Genomic DNA, 18,900 nt, shown 5'->3' on the forward strand with positions numbered 1-18,900 from the left:
GCTCCTTGCACATCTTTCTCCATTTTTGTACAATATTCTAGTGCATACCAATTATACAAAATTGTGAGTACCTCCCCCTTTCTCCTCATTTCTTCCTTAGTGCATTTATTTTTCCCTCTCATTTCTTTCACCTCTTAAAACCAATAAAATAGAATAAAACCAAACTCAGTCTCTAGGTTTGTCTTACTTAACTCCTTCTATGTCCCTTGAGAAGAGTATGATTCTGAAGAAATATTTGTTATTTTTCCACCTATTAAAACATAAGAACCATATCACCATTTAGGCCCCTGAAATTTCCCAAATGTAATTCATAAGTTTCCTTTGATTTTTGTGTTAACGTGCCAACGTTTTCACTCAACTCTGGTCTTTTCATTATGAAGGCTAGAAAGTCCTCTATTATGTTAAGTTTATTTTCTGTCTATAGAATTATATTCAGCTTTCAGGTCATATTCTTTATTGTAAGCCTCTATCTTTTAGTCTTTTGGAATGTCATATTCCCAAATTATCTCTCCTTTGTAGTAGTTGCAGCATAGTTTTGTGATCCTCTCTGTGCTTCCCTGGTACCTAAACTCTTTCTGGCTGCTTGAAATATTTTTTTCTTTAACTTGGAAGCTCTGAATTTTAGCTATGACATTCCTGGATGTTTTCTTTCAGTTTGGGATTACTTTCATGAGATTACTAATATAGTCTTTCTGTATTTACTTGTCCCTCTTGTTCTAAAAGATTTGGGAAATTTTCCTTTGGTTTCTTGAAATAAGATATCCAGTTTTATTTGGTCATGCATTTCAGGAAGTTAAATGATTATTAAATTACGTCTTCTGAAACTGTTTTCTAGATTGGCTGTTTTTGATAGAAGAAAGCTTACATTTTCTTCTACTTTTTAAATCTTTTAATTTTGTTCCAATATTTCTTGTTTTTTCATGTAGTCACTGAATTCTGATTGCTTCATTCTATTTCTTCATGGTGTCTACTACTTGGGTAAGGTTTCAAACCTCCTGTCCTAAGCTATTTATTCCCTTTCCATTTTTTCCCCTCATGAGCTCTAATTTCAGTTTTAATTTTACTCTTTATTTCTTGTTTCATTTCTTCCAATTATTGTTGTGGCCATTTTTTTCCCCTCTGAGCATCTCTCCCTACTTGCTGTGAAGTTATTCACTTCTTTTGGGCTTGCCTCTTGGGTTTTTCTTAACCTATAGTATCTTTTTATTATGTTTTTTTTTTTTTTTTTGCTCTCGAGTTCTTAGACTGGAACTTTTTGTAGGGCCAGGTTCCACTCCCTCTAGAACTCTTGGATAGGTTGAGCAATACCTATTTGGTCCTGTCCCCTCTATAGTCTAGCTGCTACTTCTACTGTCATTATGGTTGAGGTGGAGGACTAAGCCTCATTCTCTTCTTCAGTCCTGTTTCCTGACTCAATCTTCCAGTGATTCACTGCAGGCAGTGGCCTTAATACATCTCTTCCTATTTCTTGCAAACTTGCAAACTCCCTAATTAGGAGTTAGCTCTATCTCCTGCTGTAGTCTTGATAAGACCCAGTCAGATGCTTGTAATCACCCTGGGTTTAGGCCTCTTGCAAAGCTCACTAGTGTGGGTACTCAGGCACTGAGCTGACCTTATCTCCTGCTCTGGCTCCTAGTGCACTGAGGAGTTCTCATGTGAGTCCTGACTCCTTGCACAGTGACCTATGGTGGCAGGATCTGTCCCTTGCTGTTCTTCTGACATGCCAGGGCTAGGGTCATTTATTTCTCCTACTGCTCAAAAACTTCAAACCTGTTCACTAGGACTTTAGCTGACTTCTAGACTCTGCTACTTCTTGCATTCTTTTTTTTTTTTTTTTGAGTTTCTGGACTGGAGGAGTTTTCTTGTGTTTTTCTGTGGTTTTCCTTATCCCTTCTCCATATCTTTCAGATATTTGCTGCTTTGTGTATTGGCAATCTGGGAACCTCTACAAACTCTCATGCTGCTATTTTACTTAACTGGAAGTTGTAAGCCTTAAAATATTCTACAAATGTTAGCCATTAATTCATTAAACATTTATTAAGCCCCTACTATGTGCCAGGCACTGTGCTAAGCACTGGGGATACAAAAAGGGGCAGGAGATAGTCCTGCCCTCAAAAAGCCTAAAATCTAATGGGGTGGGGGAGACTTTTCCCCCAAAGCAAGCTATATACAGGATAAGTAGGAAGTAACAGAGGGAAGGCACTGGAATTAAGAGGGGTTGAGAAGCCTTCCTGTAGAAAATAGGGTTTTAGTTGGGACTTGAAAGAAGCCAGGGAAGTTAGCAGTCAGAGTGGAGAAGGGAGAGCATTCCAGGCATGGGGAACAGCCAGAGAGAATGTCCAGAGTTGTGAGATAGAATGTCTTATTTGTAGAACAGCTAGGAGGCCAGCGTCACCAGAGAGAAGAGTACGTTTTTACTATTATTGTTATAAAGAGGCATTGTTGGTCAATGGTTAGATGGGTAGCCTTGTTCAAGAAGGTTGAGTTTAAGACCTACTACTGGTACAGACTTGCTGTGTGACCATGGACAAGCCACTTAATATTTCAGTGGCATAGACAGCTCTCTAAAACTATAGCTTACCGAGGTATTTCTGATCTACATAGAGTGGAAGAAGTTCCCATCTTGCTCACAATAATGAAATTACAGGTCCACAAATCTACCATTAATGTTATAATTATTCTGGAGACTTTTCCCAGCAGAATGGGTGGATAAGAACAATTTGTTTCAATGGCCATGAAGGCGACACTGTGGGGCACTTAGAGCTTTGTTAAATATCAAAGACACCAAGGTCATCCACTGCCTCCTGGGCCATCGCCAATCATCTTGACTTTTGTCCTAACATTGGACTTCAATGACTCTGGAAGAGAGAGTAAGTGTGATAGCTTTATGCAACTCTGCCTCATTTAAATCCAATTGATGAGCAAGTCAAGACATCACCCATCACATTGTGATGTCATTGATCCTTTCAAAATGAAAGATGAACAACAATTATTCTGTTTATGATCTCTTAGATATCTCCTTGTCAGAGATCTAGAGTCAGTCAATGCTTTCCATTCCCCACCTACCCTCTCTATGCAATAGTAGCTTATAGCTAATAATATAGCTATAAAGACTGATGACAACAAATGAGATGCATGATATCAGAGTCTTCACGATAATCTTGTAGGCAGGAATGATAGAAGCAACTGACCAGGTGTCACCTCACTTATCAAAACCACACTTCCTAACCTCTGCTCTAACCTTTTGCTTCTTTCCAGATCACTCTCTGAGACCTGCCACTACAATGTTTTCTAAATCAAACCTACTTTATGTCCTGACACTATAACCTACTTTGTGTCCTGCTTCTGTACTGTACCTGTATTTAAATTTCTCAAGTCAGATTTAATGGCATAAAGTCTAAAAAAGGAGAGACAGCCTTTATTCAAATTCTCTTCGACTTTCTTACTGACTGATCAGAGCTTATACAGCTTAGTGTCTATCATGGTAAATTAGCATAAGAAAATTTGAACAGCTATATTAAACACCTCTATAGTCATCATGTTTAAACTTTTAGTTTTCTACTGTCGCTTTAAAATACTCCTGATTAGAGAGAACAAAATGAAAATGTAGATGAACCATAAGAAAGGGTTGAGTGGTAGAGGGTTGATCAGAAGAATATGATTAACTTGATGAAGGTATAGGGAAGGCATCTTCCTGTGGAGGCTATGGATATGCCAATTAAAATCTTCATTAAAAGGATTGAGGACATCTGTGCCGAGGTGCTTGCCAACCTATTCCCATCTCATTGAAGATGAATAATTGCCTCTTATTGTGGGCCAAAGTCATTCCTTTTTGCTGGAGAGATTTAGGGAGAAAGAATAGTTAGAGAGGAGATTTGGACAGAGAAATCATAGAGAGAGAACTATGCAAAGGTTAAGAGTAGAAACTGAACCCTGGAGTGTGAATCTTCATGACCTTCCCAGGCGAGCCATTAATGATAGCCATAGGGAGGCAAGAACTGAGACAGAGACATGTTGCAATTGCATTTGTTCTTAACCATGTGCCCCAAGAGGTGGCTAAAAGAGGCTGGGGGAGGCCCACTCAACTACATGACTCCAGGAGAACATGGAGCCACATGACCTAGTCTCTTGAATATAGAAGGGGGCTCCTAAATCCCAGTTTTCTATAAAGAAAAGATGGGAAGGGATATATGTGCCTTGAAATCACTATCCTCTTGGAAAGAAGATCTTGGGACTCAGACCTCTGGAAAGAAAAGGAGGAATCTCTGGATAGCACCATCCTCTTAAAGGATTTGAGCATGTGGCTTCAGACCTGGAGAAGAAACAAGGGACAAGGCCATGATATGATAAAAATTCTGGATGTTGCTTACTGTTACTACCCTGAACTATTTAGATAATACAGGTCTCTTGGGAAATGAGGTTGCCTCTCTAGCAACCCCAAGTTCATTCTCCTTTGAAGGGGAGTTCAAACCTTGAAGTACTGTAATGGTAGAGGCCGATGTAAGTAGTACCCTGGAGTGAAGGTCAGTCAACAAAGAGTCAGCCACAATCAAAATGACTGAACAACAACAAAAATAGCTAGGAAACTTTTTTTTTAATGCTACACAAAAATCCTATTTCCCAATCTCAGCCTATACTCCTGTTAGAGAGAATGGATGAGAAAGTACAGATGTAAGTAGTCTATTCTCACTACTAGAGAAACAACTAAAAGTTCATTTACTATTCATGAAGATGGTGGTTAGAAATCATCTTTACATACATACCTATTGCATTTCGCATATATAAATTTCTCTCTGGTGTGCACGGATATTTATTTAGAAATGAAAGAATTTCCTCTGACTCTCCTGGCTTAAGTATTTATAACTATGTAATATTTAATAACTGAATAATTCACAGTAACATAAATAAAAGGGAACTCTACTACCATGAAGAAACAGATGTGGTGTGCCATCATAATAGGTTCACAGTTTCCAGGACACGAGAGTTTTCATGGACAGCAAACTCACAAGGGACCACAAATATGACAGGGGAGCCCCAAAACTGAATGTGATCTTAGGCTGTCTCATTATATACTGGACAAAATAAGGGAGGTGACAGTTCCATTGTATTCTGCCTGTGTTAAACCACATCTGAAGGATTCTTTTAAGTGAAGTTACCACATCTTAGGATGGACATTCGACAAGCTGGAGTGTGTACACTTGAGGATAGGTAGAGGGAACTGAGAATGCCCTCCACCATGTGGTAAGCAGATATAAAAGCAGAATTGCCTGTTAATATGACCCCTGACCTCAATTACCTTATAATTTTATTAAGGAAGATAAAGATTCGACATATGAAATTACCACAGAACAGTTTAAGATAATATTAATTATGTTAAATTGAAACAGCACATTATTCCTTCTCCTAGTTGGGTTGTGCAGACCAGGCAAAATACAATCGCATGTTTCCTTCTACCAGGAACGTCCAGGCCCAAAAGGAGAAATGATTTGCAGAGCTAGTCTTACCTCTGTCTTAAAATCTGTTTGTTGTCTTCAATTGTAATACTATCAGCATGATCCTGCTTGAAGATTTCAAAAGCCTCCTGCCGTCCCAGTGACATCTCTTCTTTCTTTCCTGTTTGGAGACACATTAAGATCTCTTTAGCCTCAGGAAGAGGATCAAATTTTATTAGCAATTCAGGAAAAACCCTGAAGCAGCCAGTGGTTCTGAGACACCTGCAGTCATAAGGCTCCATACCAAACCTAGGGTTCTTGGACCAAAGCTACTTTCACGGGGCATAGAATATATAGCTAGGATGGCTTCTTGAGGATGAGGGCTGTTCAGTTTTTGTTGTTGCATCCCCAAGCATTTAGTCCAGTGCCTGCCACTATAAAAGCCTCTTGATTCATCTACTGTACTCACTAGATTTTTATTTGTTCTTGAGTTTACCAGGTTTGGGGGAGAACATCTGGTTAAAGGAAGCAATATGACCACAACAAAAATGAAAATTCTAAACATTAGATGGCAGGAAATATCTAAAATATATGTTTTCATTTCAATTTAGTGCCACATCTCGCTTCATCCCTCCCCCTCATTTTCCTTTCATAACCCAATCCTGGTTTCCTATTACTTTCCCTATACATTTCCAGGTAAATGGTAGGGAAATAAATGATCATTAAAATGGAAATTTGAGTGGGAGACTATAACTATAACATTTCTTAAACACCTATTATGTGCTAGGCACTGTGCTAAGTGCTTGGGATACAAATACAAAAAAAAAAAAAAGAAAGAAAGAAAACCAGTCCCTGCCTTTGAGTTCACAATACAATGGGGGAAGACAATACATAAAAGGAAGCTGAAGAAGGGGATTGAGAGGGGAAGAGAAGGCACCCTGTGCAGATGCATGATGTGACCTGGTCCAAAGGAGTACAGCTGGATGGAGAATGAAGATATGGTTGGCCTGGGAACACCCTTTAAATTCAGGCTTTGAGAGGAATTCTCTGTTCTATCCTTTAGTCTTCCAGTCAGAGAGGAACTGAAGATATCAAGGGAATTGATGAGTTGGTGAGTAGCAACATCAATGCAATCTCACAGGATAATGAGTTTCCTAATGATGAGACTTCTCTGGGCATGGTAGAGTCCAGTCCACAGGAATGCAGCTGGGTGGTGAGAGAAATATTATTTCTCTCTTTCATGTAATATCCAGGTTTCCCCTTTTCTACTTACTAATCCAGAAATCAACCTGTGTGGGAAAGCTTGGGCAAAGACTTACCCAGGCTAAGATCTCATCAAAGACAGTAAAGAAAGTCTAAGTTTAAGCGAATGCGTGGATTCCTGTTCATTGTATTTACTCAGAGAGGTCTAGGAAAATATAGATTCTCCTTTTTGTCAGATGGGTAATATGGAAATTGATAAATCTCTTTGCCCAAGATTTGGGTGCTCAGTATCAGGTACTCCAAGACTCTCATTGGAATAAACCCAACTCTCATTATAATATTAATTCTCTCATTAATTGTCAACCAATCACAGTTGATTCCCACCTTCAGGAACACTCACTCTTCCAAGGCATATAAACTGTAAGCCCACTGCCATGAGTAATCTTTGGTCAAAGAGAGATGGCCAAATGACCATTCCTTTTATTCATAAAATGCTAGCATTATTAATAAAATGATTAATTACTCAGAAATAGTGTCTCTCAAACTTTTTAAATGTCACTGTGGGAAATGAGATTGAGTTTAGCCCTTTCTTGAAGAATAAGGCATACAAGAGCCCTAGGTCTTTAACTGCAGTATTTAGAAGCAAGAGCTTCAAGCCAATACAGAGTTAAGGGAATTCTGACAATTGTGTGAAATGTTTAAATTTACCTATATTCATCAATCCTCATCAATTTGTACTTGGACTATTGAAATAGCCTACTGGTTGCCACAAGTCTCTACCCACTCTAGTCTACCCTTTAGTTAGCTGCCAAAGGGACCTTCCCAAAGCCCAGCTCTGACCAAGTCATGCCTCTACTCAACAGATTCCAGTGGTTATCACCTTCAAGATCAAACATAAAGTTTGGTATTCACTACCCTTCATAACCATACTCCCCTCCCCTTTTCCAGTGTTGTGATTCAGGAACATAAGCCTCCTTGCTGTTCTTCATGGAAGACACTCCACCTCTGGGCATTTTCACCCAATGTCTGGAATTCTCTCTCTCCTCAACTCCCTGGCTTCCTTCAAGTATAGGCTATAATTCCACATTCTAGAAGAAGTCTTTCTAATCTCCCTTATGCTGAGGCCTTCTCTCTGTTGATTATCTCTAATTTATCCTGTACAGAGCTTATTTATATAAAGTTGTTCACATGCTGTCTCCCCTATTAGACTATGAGCTCTTTGAGAGGAGGGATTGTCTTTTGCCTTTCCTTGAATCCCCAGCATTTAGTACAGTGCCTGGCAAATAGTAGGCACTTAATAAATGTTTATTGGTTGACTGAATCCTTGAGGATGTTCCTGTAGCATTATCTTCTCTAGCAATATCTATCTCCTGTCCCATGGAGAAAGCCAGCCCTGGTGTGTAACAGGTTAAAGACTGTGGCTAGAGTTGTATTCATGAGTAGATCTTGTCCTGACTACCTGTGGGAGAGGGAATCAAGGGCCAACTCCAATTGGTGACACTCTGGGACTCCACCAAACAGCTTTCAAACAGAACAAAAATTATTTTATCCCTCCCTAGGAAAAAAAAAAGACATTCCCTCACATCATGTCTGCCTCTGGGTAAGACAGCTGAATGCACCCAGCTGACAACAATTTAATGATTATCATTGATAAAAATAGCACCATGAAGAATGTCTGAATGGTGAAACACACAAAGACACTCCACCCTCTTTCAATGAGAAGCAAACAGACAATGATTAGTATAGTCTTCACATCTGTACCACATACTCAAGGAGGGGGTGAACATGAGGAAGGGTTTTTGTAAGAATTGGAAGAATAGACCACAGGAGAAAAACACTGAATAGCTTGTATTTTAGGGGTACTTAATATACTGACCACTTTAGACCTGACTCTCCATAGCTCATCAAATTGACTCTACTATCCATCAACATTCCCTCTCCTAAGAGTTAGGAGACTAATTCCTTTTCCCAATGTGTATCTAACCTAACCAAACAACGTACAATTTATTGCCTAAAGTAGTAGATGGAGGGACTAGCTCCCTCCACAATAGGAGGTGGAAGGAAAAGCTTCCTCTGGGAGGGCCTTGGGAAAGAGAAGAGGTCCTGTAAAATCAGGTTGGAACCTAGGTGAGGGGCCACCAAATTGCTTCCCACCAGTCACAGAGGAGATGACATTGTGGAGAAGGCTGGTCAGATGTTTCATTCCTGGAGTCCTCCTGCATTTTGGGATTGCTGTCCTTTATTAATTAGTTGAACTCAGGTGTGTGTCTTGAAGTGTCTTGTGTGGGCACTTGGCTTTGGAAAGGTATTTCTAAGACTTCTCAATCCATATGCTACTGAATCAATTAAAAAATAGTCAACAAATTTTAAGCACAATATGCATCTTTCAGTCAATTCTGTGACCTGAAGGAAGTTGTCTATTGTAGAGTATCATTGCAAAAGTCTGTTTATTTCCTTCTTCCTACCTTTATAAAAGATGTCCTCAATATAAGTGGAGCTTACATAAAAACTGTGTAGAAATAGGAGTGTAGGCATATGGGTCGGTGGTTATTAATACCATCTTAATCCTCCATTTTGTAAATATTTAATGACCAGGATTTTTTCCCAATTGTTTTGGTATTTTTGCCTTTTTTGGATGGCATGAAAATCAATCCTCCATGTATTGATCTAGTCCAACTGCTCTTTCTTTGTTTAGTGTTATTTCCACTGCGTCATGTAACACAATGGGAACTGTGAGTTTAGAGTTTGAATGTGGCAACATTCTCTCACATATTGCTAGCTTGTGTTTTGCCAACTATGACTAGCACTAGCTCAATGGTCCTTAAGTTAGTCGAGTAGTGGAAAGTTGGGGAAAGAAACTGGTTTTGTCTTTAGTCCTCTTCTCTTCTGGTCCTGCAGTCTCTTCCTTGTAAATTACATTTATATTTAGAGCTTCAACTCTCACAGCCATACATGGGAAACCTCTCCCTGGATGTACTATCAAACTAAAACTCATTAGGTTCTAAACTGAAATTATTTTTCCTCTCCAAACTTGCTCCTCTTCCTGATTTGTCTTCTTCTGTCAATGGAACCACCAGCAACATTCACCTATGATCAAAGGTTTGATATCATTTTGATCCCTTCTTCTACCTTACCTTCTATATCCAATCAATTGTCAGGATCTGTGAGCTTCACCATATCTTTCACATATGTCCCCTCTTTTTTTACCCTTATTGCCATGACCTCTACTAAGACACTCATCATGTCCTGGCTGGACTGGCTTCTAACTAGTTTCCTCACCTCTCAACCTCCTCCAATTCATTGTACACATGATTTCTGTGTCTGTATCTAATCATGATGCATCCTTTATTCAGAGCTTTCAAATGACTGCTTACAGATCATAGATAAAGGCAAAACTCCTTAGCTGCTAAACTATGAGAATGCAAGGCCCAAAACCAACTGGGGTTACCCCCACTTTTCCAACTTTATCTGGAATGAGAAAACTCTACTATGTTAAGAGCTTATTAGGTACTGGGCAATGTACTATGTGCTGGGCTACAAATACAAAAAGGGTGACAATCCCCGCCCTCGAAGAGCTTACATTTTCATAGGGAGAGACAGTATATACAGGGGAGTGGATGTCAGGGAAGGGCATTTTGACATGGGGAGTCACAGGAAGGCGTGAGTAGATCCATAGGACAATCAATGGATATGAACAATAACCCCATCAATTTGACTACTGGGTGGACAGCAAAAGGGGGAGAGCCATGGATGAGGGCAGATGGCAAGAATGAATGAAAAAGCATTTATTAGGTGCCTATTACATGGCAAAACACTATGCAAAATGCTGTGGAAGAACAGTAATAATCCCTGTTTTTAAGGAGTTCACATTCTAATGGGGGAGACAACACACACTGGAGATTTCAACTGCATGTCAGATGGACATGGCCCAGTGGTCCTAGGATGCAGTAGCAAAGCAGATGGTAATGTATCTTCTTCAGCATCATTTCCATTAGTTAAATAATATCCTATTTTTGGTGTGGAACTATTTGATGGCATCAAGGACTTTGGGAGTGAGAACATTCTTTTCTGGGTCTTCAGTAGTTGAGGCTGCCTAGGAGGTTGGAGGCAGTGACCCTTCCACAAAGACTGCTTCCATGGACAATGGCTGCTGGGATAGGCTAGAAAAACAACTAGTGACCTGGGGGCAGGGGTCTGACTATTCCTGGGGCTCTTGGGCTTACCTGCCTGTTGGTGGCAGTTGGTCAACAGTGGTGGTGGCAAGGGCAGTGAGCCATCCTCCAAAGGGGTCTGTGCTCTGGATGATGAATGTGGGTGTAGAGTATGTGGTGTGAGTGAGATTTCTGGGCACAGGGTCTTAGGTTGTCTCCACTGGGGTCAGAGGGAAGGTATTGGTCAAGGCAGTGGTAGTAATTCGACTGCCCCACCCATGATGCCTTCTTTTCTCAGGGTGCTTAGTGCTTTTGCTAGGCTAACCTGCCTGCTCCAGGGGTGGCAGTTGGTGTTGGTGTGACAGGTCCAATGGTGGATAGGTGTTGGGGACTATAATGGCAGTAGGGCCCATGGCCTAGGGAGTGCTCCTATTCCTAGGGTTCTTGGCCTTATCTTCTTATCAGTCACAGTTGTTTGATATTTGGGGTTGCTGGTGGCTAGGATGGCAGGCCTCTTTTCCATAGGGGTTCCTTCCCTGGATGACAACTGTTGGGGGCTGGGATGGAAGTAGACCTGATGGTCTGAGGGCAGCATTGATATTCCCGGGGACCTTGGGTTTACCTGCCTGTTGTTGGTAGTTGGTTGGAGGCAAGAGGTTGGTGGCAGGAGAGAGGATACCTTCTCCATAGGGGTTGGTTCCATGAATAATGGCTGAGGTGGCAGCCTAGAAGCAGGGCTATTGGTCTGGATGAAGCAGCTATTCCTGGGGCTCTTGGGCATAAGGTCCTGAACTACTTCTACTAATGGAAATAGCCTGATGGTAAGGATGGCTAGATAAGATGTGAAACATGTAATAGTGGTTTGCGGCCAGCTAGATATAGTGGAAGAGGTAGGTTTGCACTGACTTCATCATAGTCAATATTGCTCAGCTACAGGGCAAGGGTTGCAAGGTTGAACAGATTAATTTCCTCAGGGACTGGGGGCATAGATACTGGAGGTATGGTATGGAGTGTACTGGTCCAGGTGAGGACTCTATGTTCCAGTTAAATTTAACTGTTCAGGCAGAGCCAAGATGGTGGAGAAAAGAAGGAACTCACCTGAACTACCCTACGTTCTTTTCCAAAAAACTTCAGATAACACCTCAAAATGAATTTGGAGCAGCAGAACCCAAAAAAGGGTGGGTGATGCAATTTTCCAGCACAAGACAACCTAAAAGTTTGGCAGGAAAGGTGTGTTGTATTTTGGTGAGAGTAGAGGCAACACCCAGGCAAGAGAGCAGCAGGCCCTGGGAGCAACTGAATTGGCAGCAGTGGCTTCTAGAATTCTCGGCTCACAGATGGGAAGGGGGTCAGATAACTGGTTAGAAGGCGATAACAAGGGTCCCTTTGCTGGCACTAGGTACAAGCCTCTGTTGCATTGCCCATATGCAGATCTAGGGTGCAGTCCTGGGTCACAGTCCCAACATGAGGAAGAGCACTAGCACACCAGAACATGCAGCTTCAGGGGAGCAAGGGACCCTGGTCAGAGTTCCAGGTTAGAAAAGAATGCTCACAGACCAGAGCACAGGCCAGGAGACTGGTAAACACACCTCTCCTTAGATCATGACACTTTGAAAGACCTGAAAAATGACAGATCCCTGGAACTAGCTCTGAAAACAGCTGCATAAAAACCCTGAAGCTTGGGACAGTGCCCTCTCCACTCCAGAGGCAGAGCCCAATTTTAACATAAAGTTAAAAGTCAAGAAATAGGCTGGAAAATGAGCAAACAACAACAATAACAACAACTACAACAACAACAACAACAACAACAAAAACCCCGACCATAAAAAATTAATATGGTGACAGGAAAGTTCAAAACACAAACTCAGGAGAAGACAACAAAGTTAAAACTGCTCTATCCAAAGCCTCAAGAAAAAATGTAAACTGGCCTCAGGCTCAAAAGGAATTTCTGGAAGAGACTAAAAAGGATTTTAAAAATCAAATAAGAGATGTGGAGGAAGAACTGGGAAAAGAAATGAGTGTGATGTAAGAAAATCAGTAAAAAAAAAAAAAAATCAACAGCTTGGTAAAGGAGGCACCAAAAAATTACAGAAAATAACACCTTAAAAACCAGAATAGGCCAAATGGTTAAAAAAAAAAAAAACAGGTGCAAAAATCCGCTGAAAAGGACTCCTTGAAAAGGACTCCTTAAAAAGGAGAATTAGCCAAATGGAAAAAGATGTACAAAAATTCACCAAATAAAAGAACTCCTTAAAAAGTAGAATCGGTCAAATGGAAAAGTAGATACAAAATCTCACAGAAGAAAATGATTCCTTAAGAATTAGAACTGGTCAAGTAGAAGTTAATGACTCCATGAGACATCAAGAAACAATAAAACAAAATGAAAATAATGAAAAAATAGAAAGAAATGTGAAATATCTCATTGGAAAAACAACTGACCTGGAAAATAGATCAAGGAAAGATAATTTAAGATTTACTAGGCTACCTGAAAGCCGTGATAAAAAAAGGAATCTAGATATCATCTTTCAAGAAACTATCAAGGAAAACTGCCCTAATATTTTAGAACCAGAGGGCAAAATAGAAATTGAAAGAATCTACTGATCACCTCTTGAAAGAGGTCTCAAAATGAAAATTCTCAGTAATATTATAGTCAAATTCCAGAGCTCCCAGATCAAAGAGAAAATACTGCAAGGAGACAAAAAGAAACAATTCAAATACCACAGAGCCATAGTCAGGATAACACAAGATTTAGCAGCTACCTTAAAGGATCACAGGCCTTAGAATATGATATTTTGGAGGGCAAAGGAAATAGAAGACTTTAAAGTATTCCTGATGAAAAGATCAGAGCTGAATAGAAAATCTGACTTTCAAATACAAGACTCAAGAGAAGTAAACAAAAAAGAGAAATTATAAGGTATTCAATAAGGTTAAACTGTCTACATTCCTACATGGGAAGATGGTACTTGTAATTCCTAAGAACTTTTTTTTAATTACTAGGGCAGTTAGAAGGGGAAAATAGGATGGAGGGAAATACATAGCAATCATAGCTGTGAAAAAATTTTATAGCAAGTTTCTCTGATAGAAGCCTCATTTCTCAAATACATAGAGAACTGAATCAAACTGATAAAAAATACAAGTTATTCCCCAGTTGATAAATGGTCAAAGGATATGTATAAGTGGTTTTCAGATGAAATAATCAAAGCTACCTAGTCATATGAAAAAAGGCTCTAAATCACTATTGATTAGAGAAATGCAAATTAAAATAAATCTGAGGTACCACCTTATACCTATCAGATTGGCTAATATGACTGAAAAGGAAAATGACAAATGTTAGAGGGGATGTGGAAAAATTGGTACACTAATACATTGTTGGTGGAGTCATGAACTGATTCAACTATTCTGAAGGGCAATTTGGATCTACGCCTAAAGCGCACTAAAATTGTCCATACCCTTTGACCCAGCAGTACCATACTAGGTCTGTATCCCAAAGAGATAAAAAAGGGGTGGGGTGGGGAAAGGACCTATATGCATGAAAATATTAAAGCTGCTCTTTTTGTGATGGCAAAGAACATACCCATCAATTGAGGAATGGTTGAACAAGTGTGATATATAATTGTGATGATATACTATTGTTCTATAAGAAATGACAAGTAGGGGGCAGCTAGGTGGTGCAGTGGATAGAGCACCGGCCCTGGAGTCAGGAGGACCTGAGTTCAAATACAGCCCCAGACCAAACACTTGACACTTACTAGCTGCGTGACCCTGGGCAAGTCACTTAACCCCAACTGCCTAAAAATTAAAAAAAAAAAGAAAGAAAGAAATGACAAGCAGGATGCTCTCAGAAAAACATGGAAAGACTTACATGAACTGATGCAAAGTGAAGTGAGCAGAATTAGGAGAACATTGTTTACAGTAACAGCAATACTGTATGAGGATTAATTGTGAATGATTTAGCTATTCTCAGCAATACAATGATCCAAGGCAATTCCAAAGGACTTATGATGAAAAATGCTATCCCCCTCCAGAGAAAGAACTGATAGTCTGAATGCAGATTGAAGCATATATTTTTTTTAAAATTTCTTTTTCTTTCTTTTCCTTCTTTTTTTGTCTGTGTTTTCTTTTGTAACATGGCTAATATGGAAATATGTTTTGCATGACTGCACATGTATAACCTATATCAAATTGCTTGCCTTTTAAAGGAGGGAAAAGAGGAGGGAGAGAGTTTGAAGCTCAAAATTTTTTAAAATGAATATTAAAATTGTTTTTAATGTAATTGGGAAAAATTTAAATAAATTTTAAAAATTAACTACTCATTGTTTCCTTCCGTCCCCCAACCGCTAGTATGTCCTCTGCAATCTGTGCTTGGAATGCCCTAGCATCCCCTTTAGCCCCTATCTCTGTCTGTTGAATTTCTATCAGTCACTCAAGACCAAATTCAAATGTGCCATCTCACCCACAAAACTTGATCCCCCAAGTTAGAAATGAACTTTCACTTCTCGGATATCACAAAGCACTATGTTCCACTACACTTAGATCCAGTCAGATTACATCTACAAATACTAGAAAGGACACTGAGAAATTGGAATGCGGTAAAAAGAGGGTAATTAGCATTATTAATAAAGCATTTACTTAGTGGGGGGGGGTGAGAACCTGTGGCCTCAAGGCCACATATGGCCCTCTAGATCCTCAAGTGTAGCCCTTTCACTGAATCCAAACTTCACAGAACAAAAGTTTGGTTTCAATCAAAGGGCCAAACTTGAGGACCTAGAGGGCCATATGTGGCCTTGAGACCACAGGTTCCTCACCCCTGAGTCTTAGTATCTACTATGATACTAAGTTTTCTCTTCTATTTCAGAGTCCAACTGATCTTTATATGTATATGTGCATGCATGCATATTTGTGTATGCATGTGTGTATGCATGTGAATGTGTGCACATGCTCACATGTTTCTTACGGGCTGAGAGGAGGTGCTAGCCTGGAAAGGGGTGGAGGGGCCAGAAGATGAGCTAGAGGTTATAGGAGGTGCTTGCTGACCTTACCACATCACACTTTTCTTTTTGGTCAAGAGTACAGACACTGTGACACTGTGCAGGGCATTAGCCAGTACACATCAGGTAAGAACTTTCTAAGCAGTATTGACAGGAGGAGTCAGCATACATAACAGGGAATGTGGTCAAAGACGATCACGGTTATTAGATGAGATCAGAAGAATGCTTCAATCGGGCTATCTTCCTGCCATCCATCCTTCTGAGCTCACATTTATCACCCAGTCCCCTGCTTTCCACCTCTTGCTCTGGGAACAATAATTCTAACAATACTACCATTGCTTATGGAAAGACCATATCAATTTAACTGCTTTATCATTCCACTTACTATCCCTGTGACTTCCTAACCCAAAATACCCTTCTCTGCCCAGAGGTCTCCTGTGAGAATATAAGGTCCTTGAGTGCAAGAACTGTTTCTCTTTTGTTTTTGTATCCCCAATGCTTAGTACATCGTGTGATAGAGACCACTTAATAAATGCTTTTTTTACATTCATTTTATTCTCACACACATTCACACACACACACAAAAGAGTCTTTGCCCTCATTATGTCCTATGTGCAGAGACAACATACACAATATATACACACATATGAATATATTCAAAACACTTAAAATATATTCGAGTTAATTTGTTTTGAGGTGGCAGTAATGATTGGGCCTTGTGAAGAGAAAAGGCCTTGTGAAGAAAATGGTGTTTGACCTGGGCTTTGAAGAAAGCAAAGCCTTATAAGAGGCACTGGTGAAGAGGAAGGAAATTCCAGGTGTGGAGGGCACCCTGTAGAAGGGCATGGAGACAGCAGGTGGAGTGTCATGTGAGGAATGACAAGAAGGGCAGTTTGGTTGGACTAAAGAGTGCATGACAGAGAGTAATGTATAATAAGGCTGGGAAAGTCAGCTGAAACCAGAATGTGAAGGCCCACAAAAGGGTTTTAAAGGCCAAACAGAAGAGTTTGTATTTTATCCTAGAGGTAAAAAAGGAGCCGCGGAAGCTTTTTGATCAGGAAAACGAAATGGTCAAACCTGTGCTTTAGGAACAACATGGCAACTCTGCAGAGGACAGAATGGAGAGGGGAGAAACCTGGGTGAGGAAACCCATTCAGAGAACACTATGTTACCTCAGAGGAGAGGTGATAAGGGTCTGGATGAGGGTGATGTCTATGTGAGCAGAGAGAATGGGATGGATACAAGAAATGTATTGGTAGATTTGACAAGATTTGGCAACTGAATGAACACATGGTGTGAGGAGGGCAAAGGAGTGGGAAATGAATCCACGGTTGTGAATCTAAGAGACTGAAAGGATGGTTGTGCTGTTGATGGAATGAGGAAAGTTAGGATGGTTTCAGGGGAAAGATAATGAGTTCCATTCTGGATATATTTGAGTTTGAGATGCCAGTTGGATATCCAGTTCAATAGGCAGCTGGTGATGAGGAATTACAGTAGCTCAGGAGAGCTCTAGAGCTGCAGAGCCGTAAACCATTTTGAGACAAATGTTAGTGTATCCAGTCTAAATCATTTGAAAATATGAAGTGAAGGAAGAGTCATGCCTACTGCTGCCTTAAACAAATTAGGAAAGTATTACGTAGACCATGACTAGAGAATTAGGGTTCTGCCCTAATCAAATGCCAAACTTAGACACCCACTGGGGCACATCACTGCAGCTACTAGAAAGGATGTATAAACGCACAAAGCCTGCTCTTGAAGAGCCTGCAAAAGTCCTGGAAGACAGCATGTTTTTATCAATCATTGTACTTCCCACAATCAATAATCCCATAATCCCTATCAACATTCCTTGTGCCTAGTTCATGCTCAGTAAATATTTGTCTAATGAATATGAAATTTTTCTTGATAAGTAAGGTTATTCCAAAAGTTGAGTGTGGAGAGTTGCATGAAGATAATAGAACTCCAAAGAATGAGAAATAAATATTTAGATGTAGTTTCATCTCAAATAATATTACTTAAGTGTTTCCAGGAATGAGTGTGGGAAGTGGTATTGATCTAGGGAAAACAAAGAAGCCAAATGTGAAGAAACAGAAACAGAAATGAACCTTCCCCCTCACTGCCCCCCCCCCCCAGGTGGTGGTAGTGGTGGTTAGGAGAAAGGGTTTCACTAAAAGTTTCACTAATATTTGATTAGTAACTCTTGGTTATGACAAATACAGACTTAGTTCCCATTGACTTTTCAGGATAATTATCAGGAAAGATGGGATCATATTCAACTTGATAAAGTAAATTTACATGTATTCAGAATTGTATAGAATGGCATTAAATGAACATTCTGCTCAAATAATACCATAGGTTATATTAATTGCCAATAGTCTATGAATTAAAATGTAGTATGAAAACTATACTGAAAGAATTTAAGAATGAAGAAGGATTTTCAGATCTTGGAGTGCCTCCTGGTCATCATTATTATAAATAAAGCATTCTGATTGTTTGAATTCTTTGGCTATTTGGATTCTAGAAAAAAATGGGAGTTTATTCTATGTTCACAATCTCTCTGGCTGGCTTCCTAACTATAAGCCTAGAGGTTGAGTATAAGGTGGCTCATGGCACTCACAATTAGGCATAATATGGAGGTGGTGGAGAGGAACAAGGGATATGTAATTTGAGAGAGTTCTCTGGCCACCCTCTTTCTGCGTGGTGAAGTTGTAGGTAGATGGGCAGAAGAGAGACACCTCCTTTCATGCAGTTCTGGTGTATATCCTCCATTTTCCATTTCATTCTTGGTTAGTTCCCTAACTACACTGCTCTGTTTTTCTTTCATTCAATTCCATTCTATTTGGAACTCATGTCTAACTCAGTAGGGACTGGATGAATCAAAAGCCCAAATTAAGGTCTCCAGGAGAAATAACAATCTCAGGTATGCAGATGATACCACTCTCATGTATCCATCAAGTGAACTGAGAAGCCTCTTGATGAGGGTGAAAGAGGAGAATGTAAAAGTTGGTCTGAAGCTTAAGATAAAAAAAGAAAATTAAATTCTTGGCAACTGGTCCCATCATTTCCTGGCAAACAGAGGAAGAAGAAATGGAAGTAGTGTCAGATTTTAGATTCTTGGGCTCCAAGATC

At 39.9% G+C, this 18,900-nt stretch overlaps 1 protein-coding gene across 2 annotated transcripts in view; it reads right to left on the reverse strand.

The window, feature by feature from the left end:
• Positions 1-18,900, reverse strand: part of LOC114053477 (kinesin-like protein KIF6) — a 451,087-nt gene that overhangs the window by 120,457 nt on the left and 311,730 nt on the right. For both annotated transcript variants that reach the window (XM_027876576.1, XM_027876575.1), the window contains one exon: positions 5,505-5,613. In XM_027876576.1, coding sequence (XP_027732377.1) covers positions 5,505-5,613 — 109 coding nt within the window. The remainder of the gene's footprint in view (positions 1-5,504; positions 5,614-18,900) is intronic.

Source organism: Vombatus ursinus, unplaced genomic scaffold (genome assembly GCF_900497805.2).
Source record: "Vombatus ursinus unplaced genomic scaffold, bare-nosed wombat genome assembly UNPS02014811.1, whole genome shotgun sequence".
NCBI lineage: Eukaryota > Metazoa > Chordata > Mammalia > Diprotodontia > Vombatidae > Vombatus > Vombatus ursinus.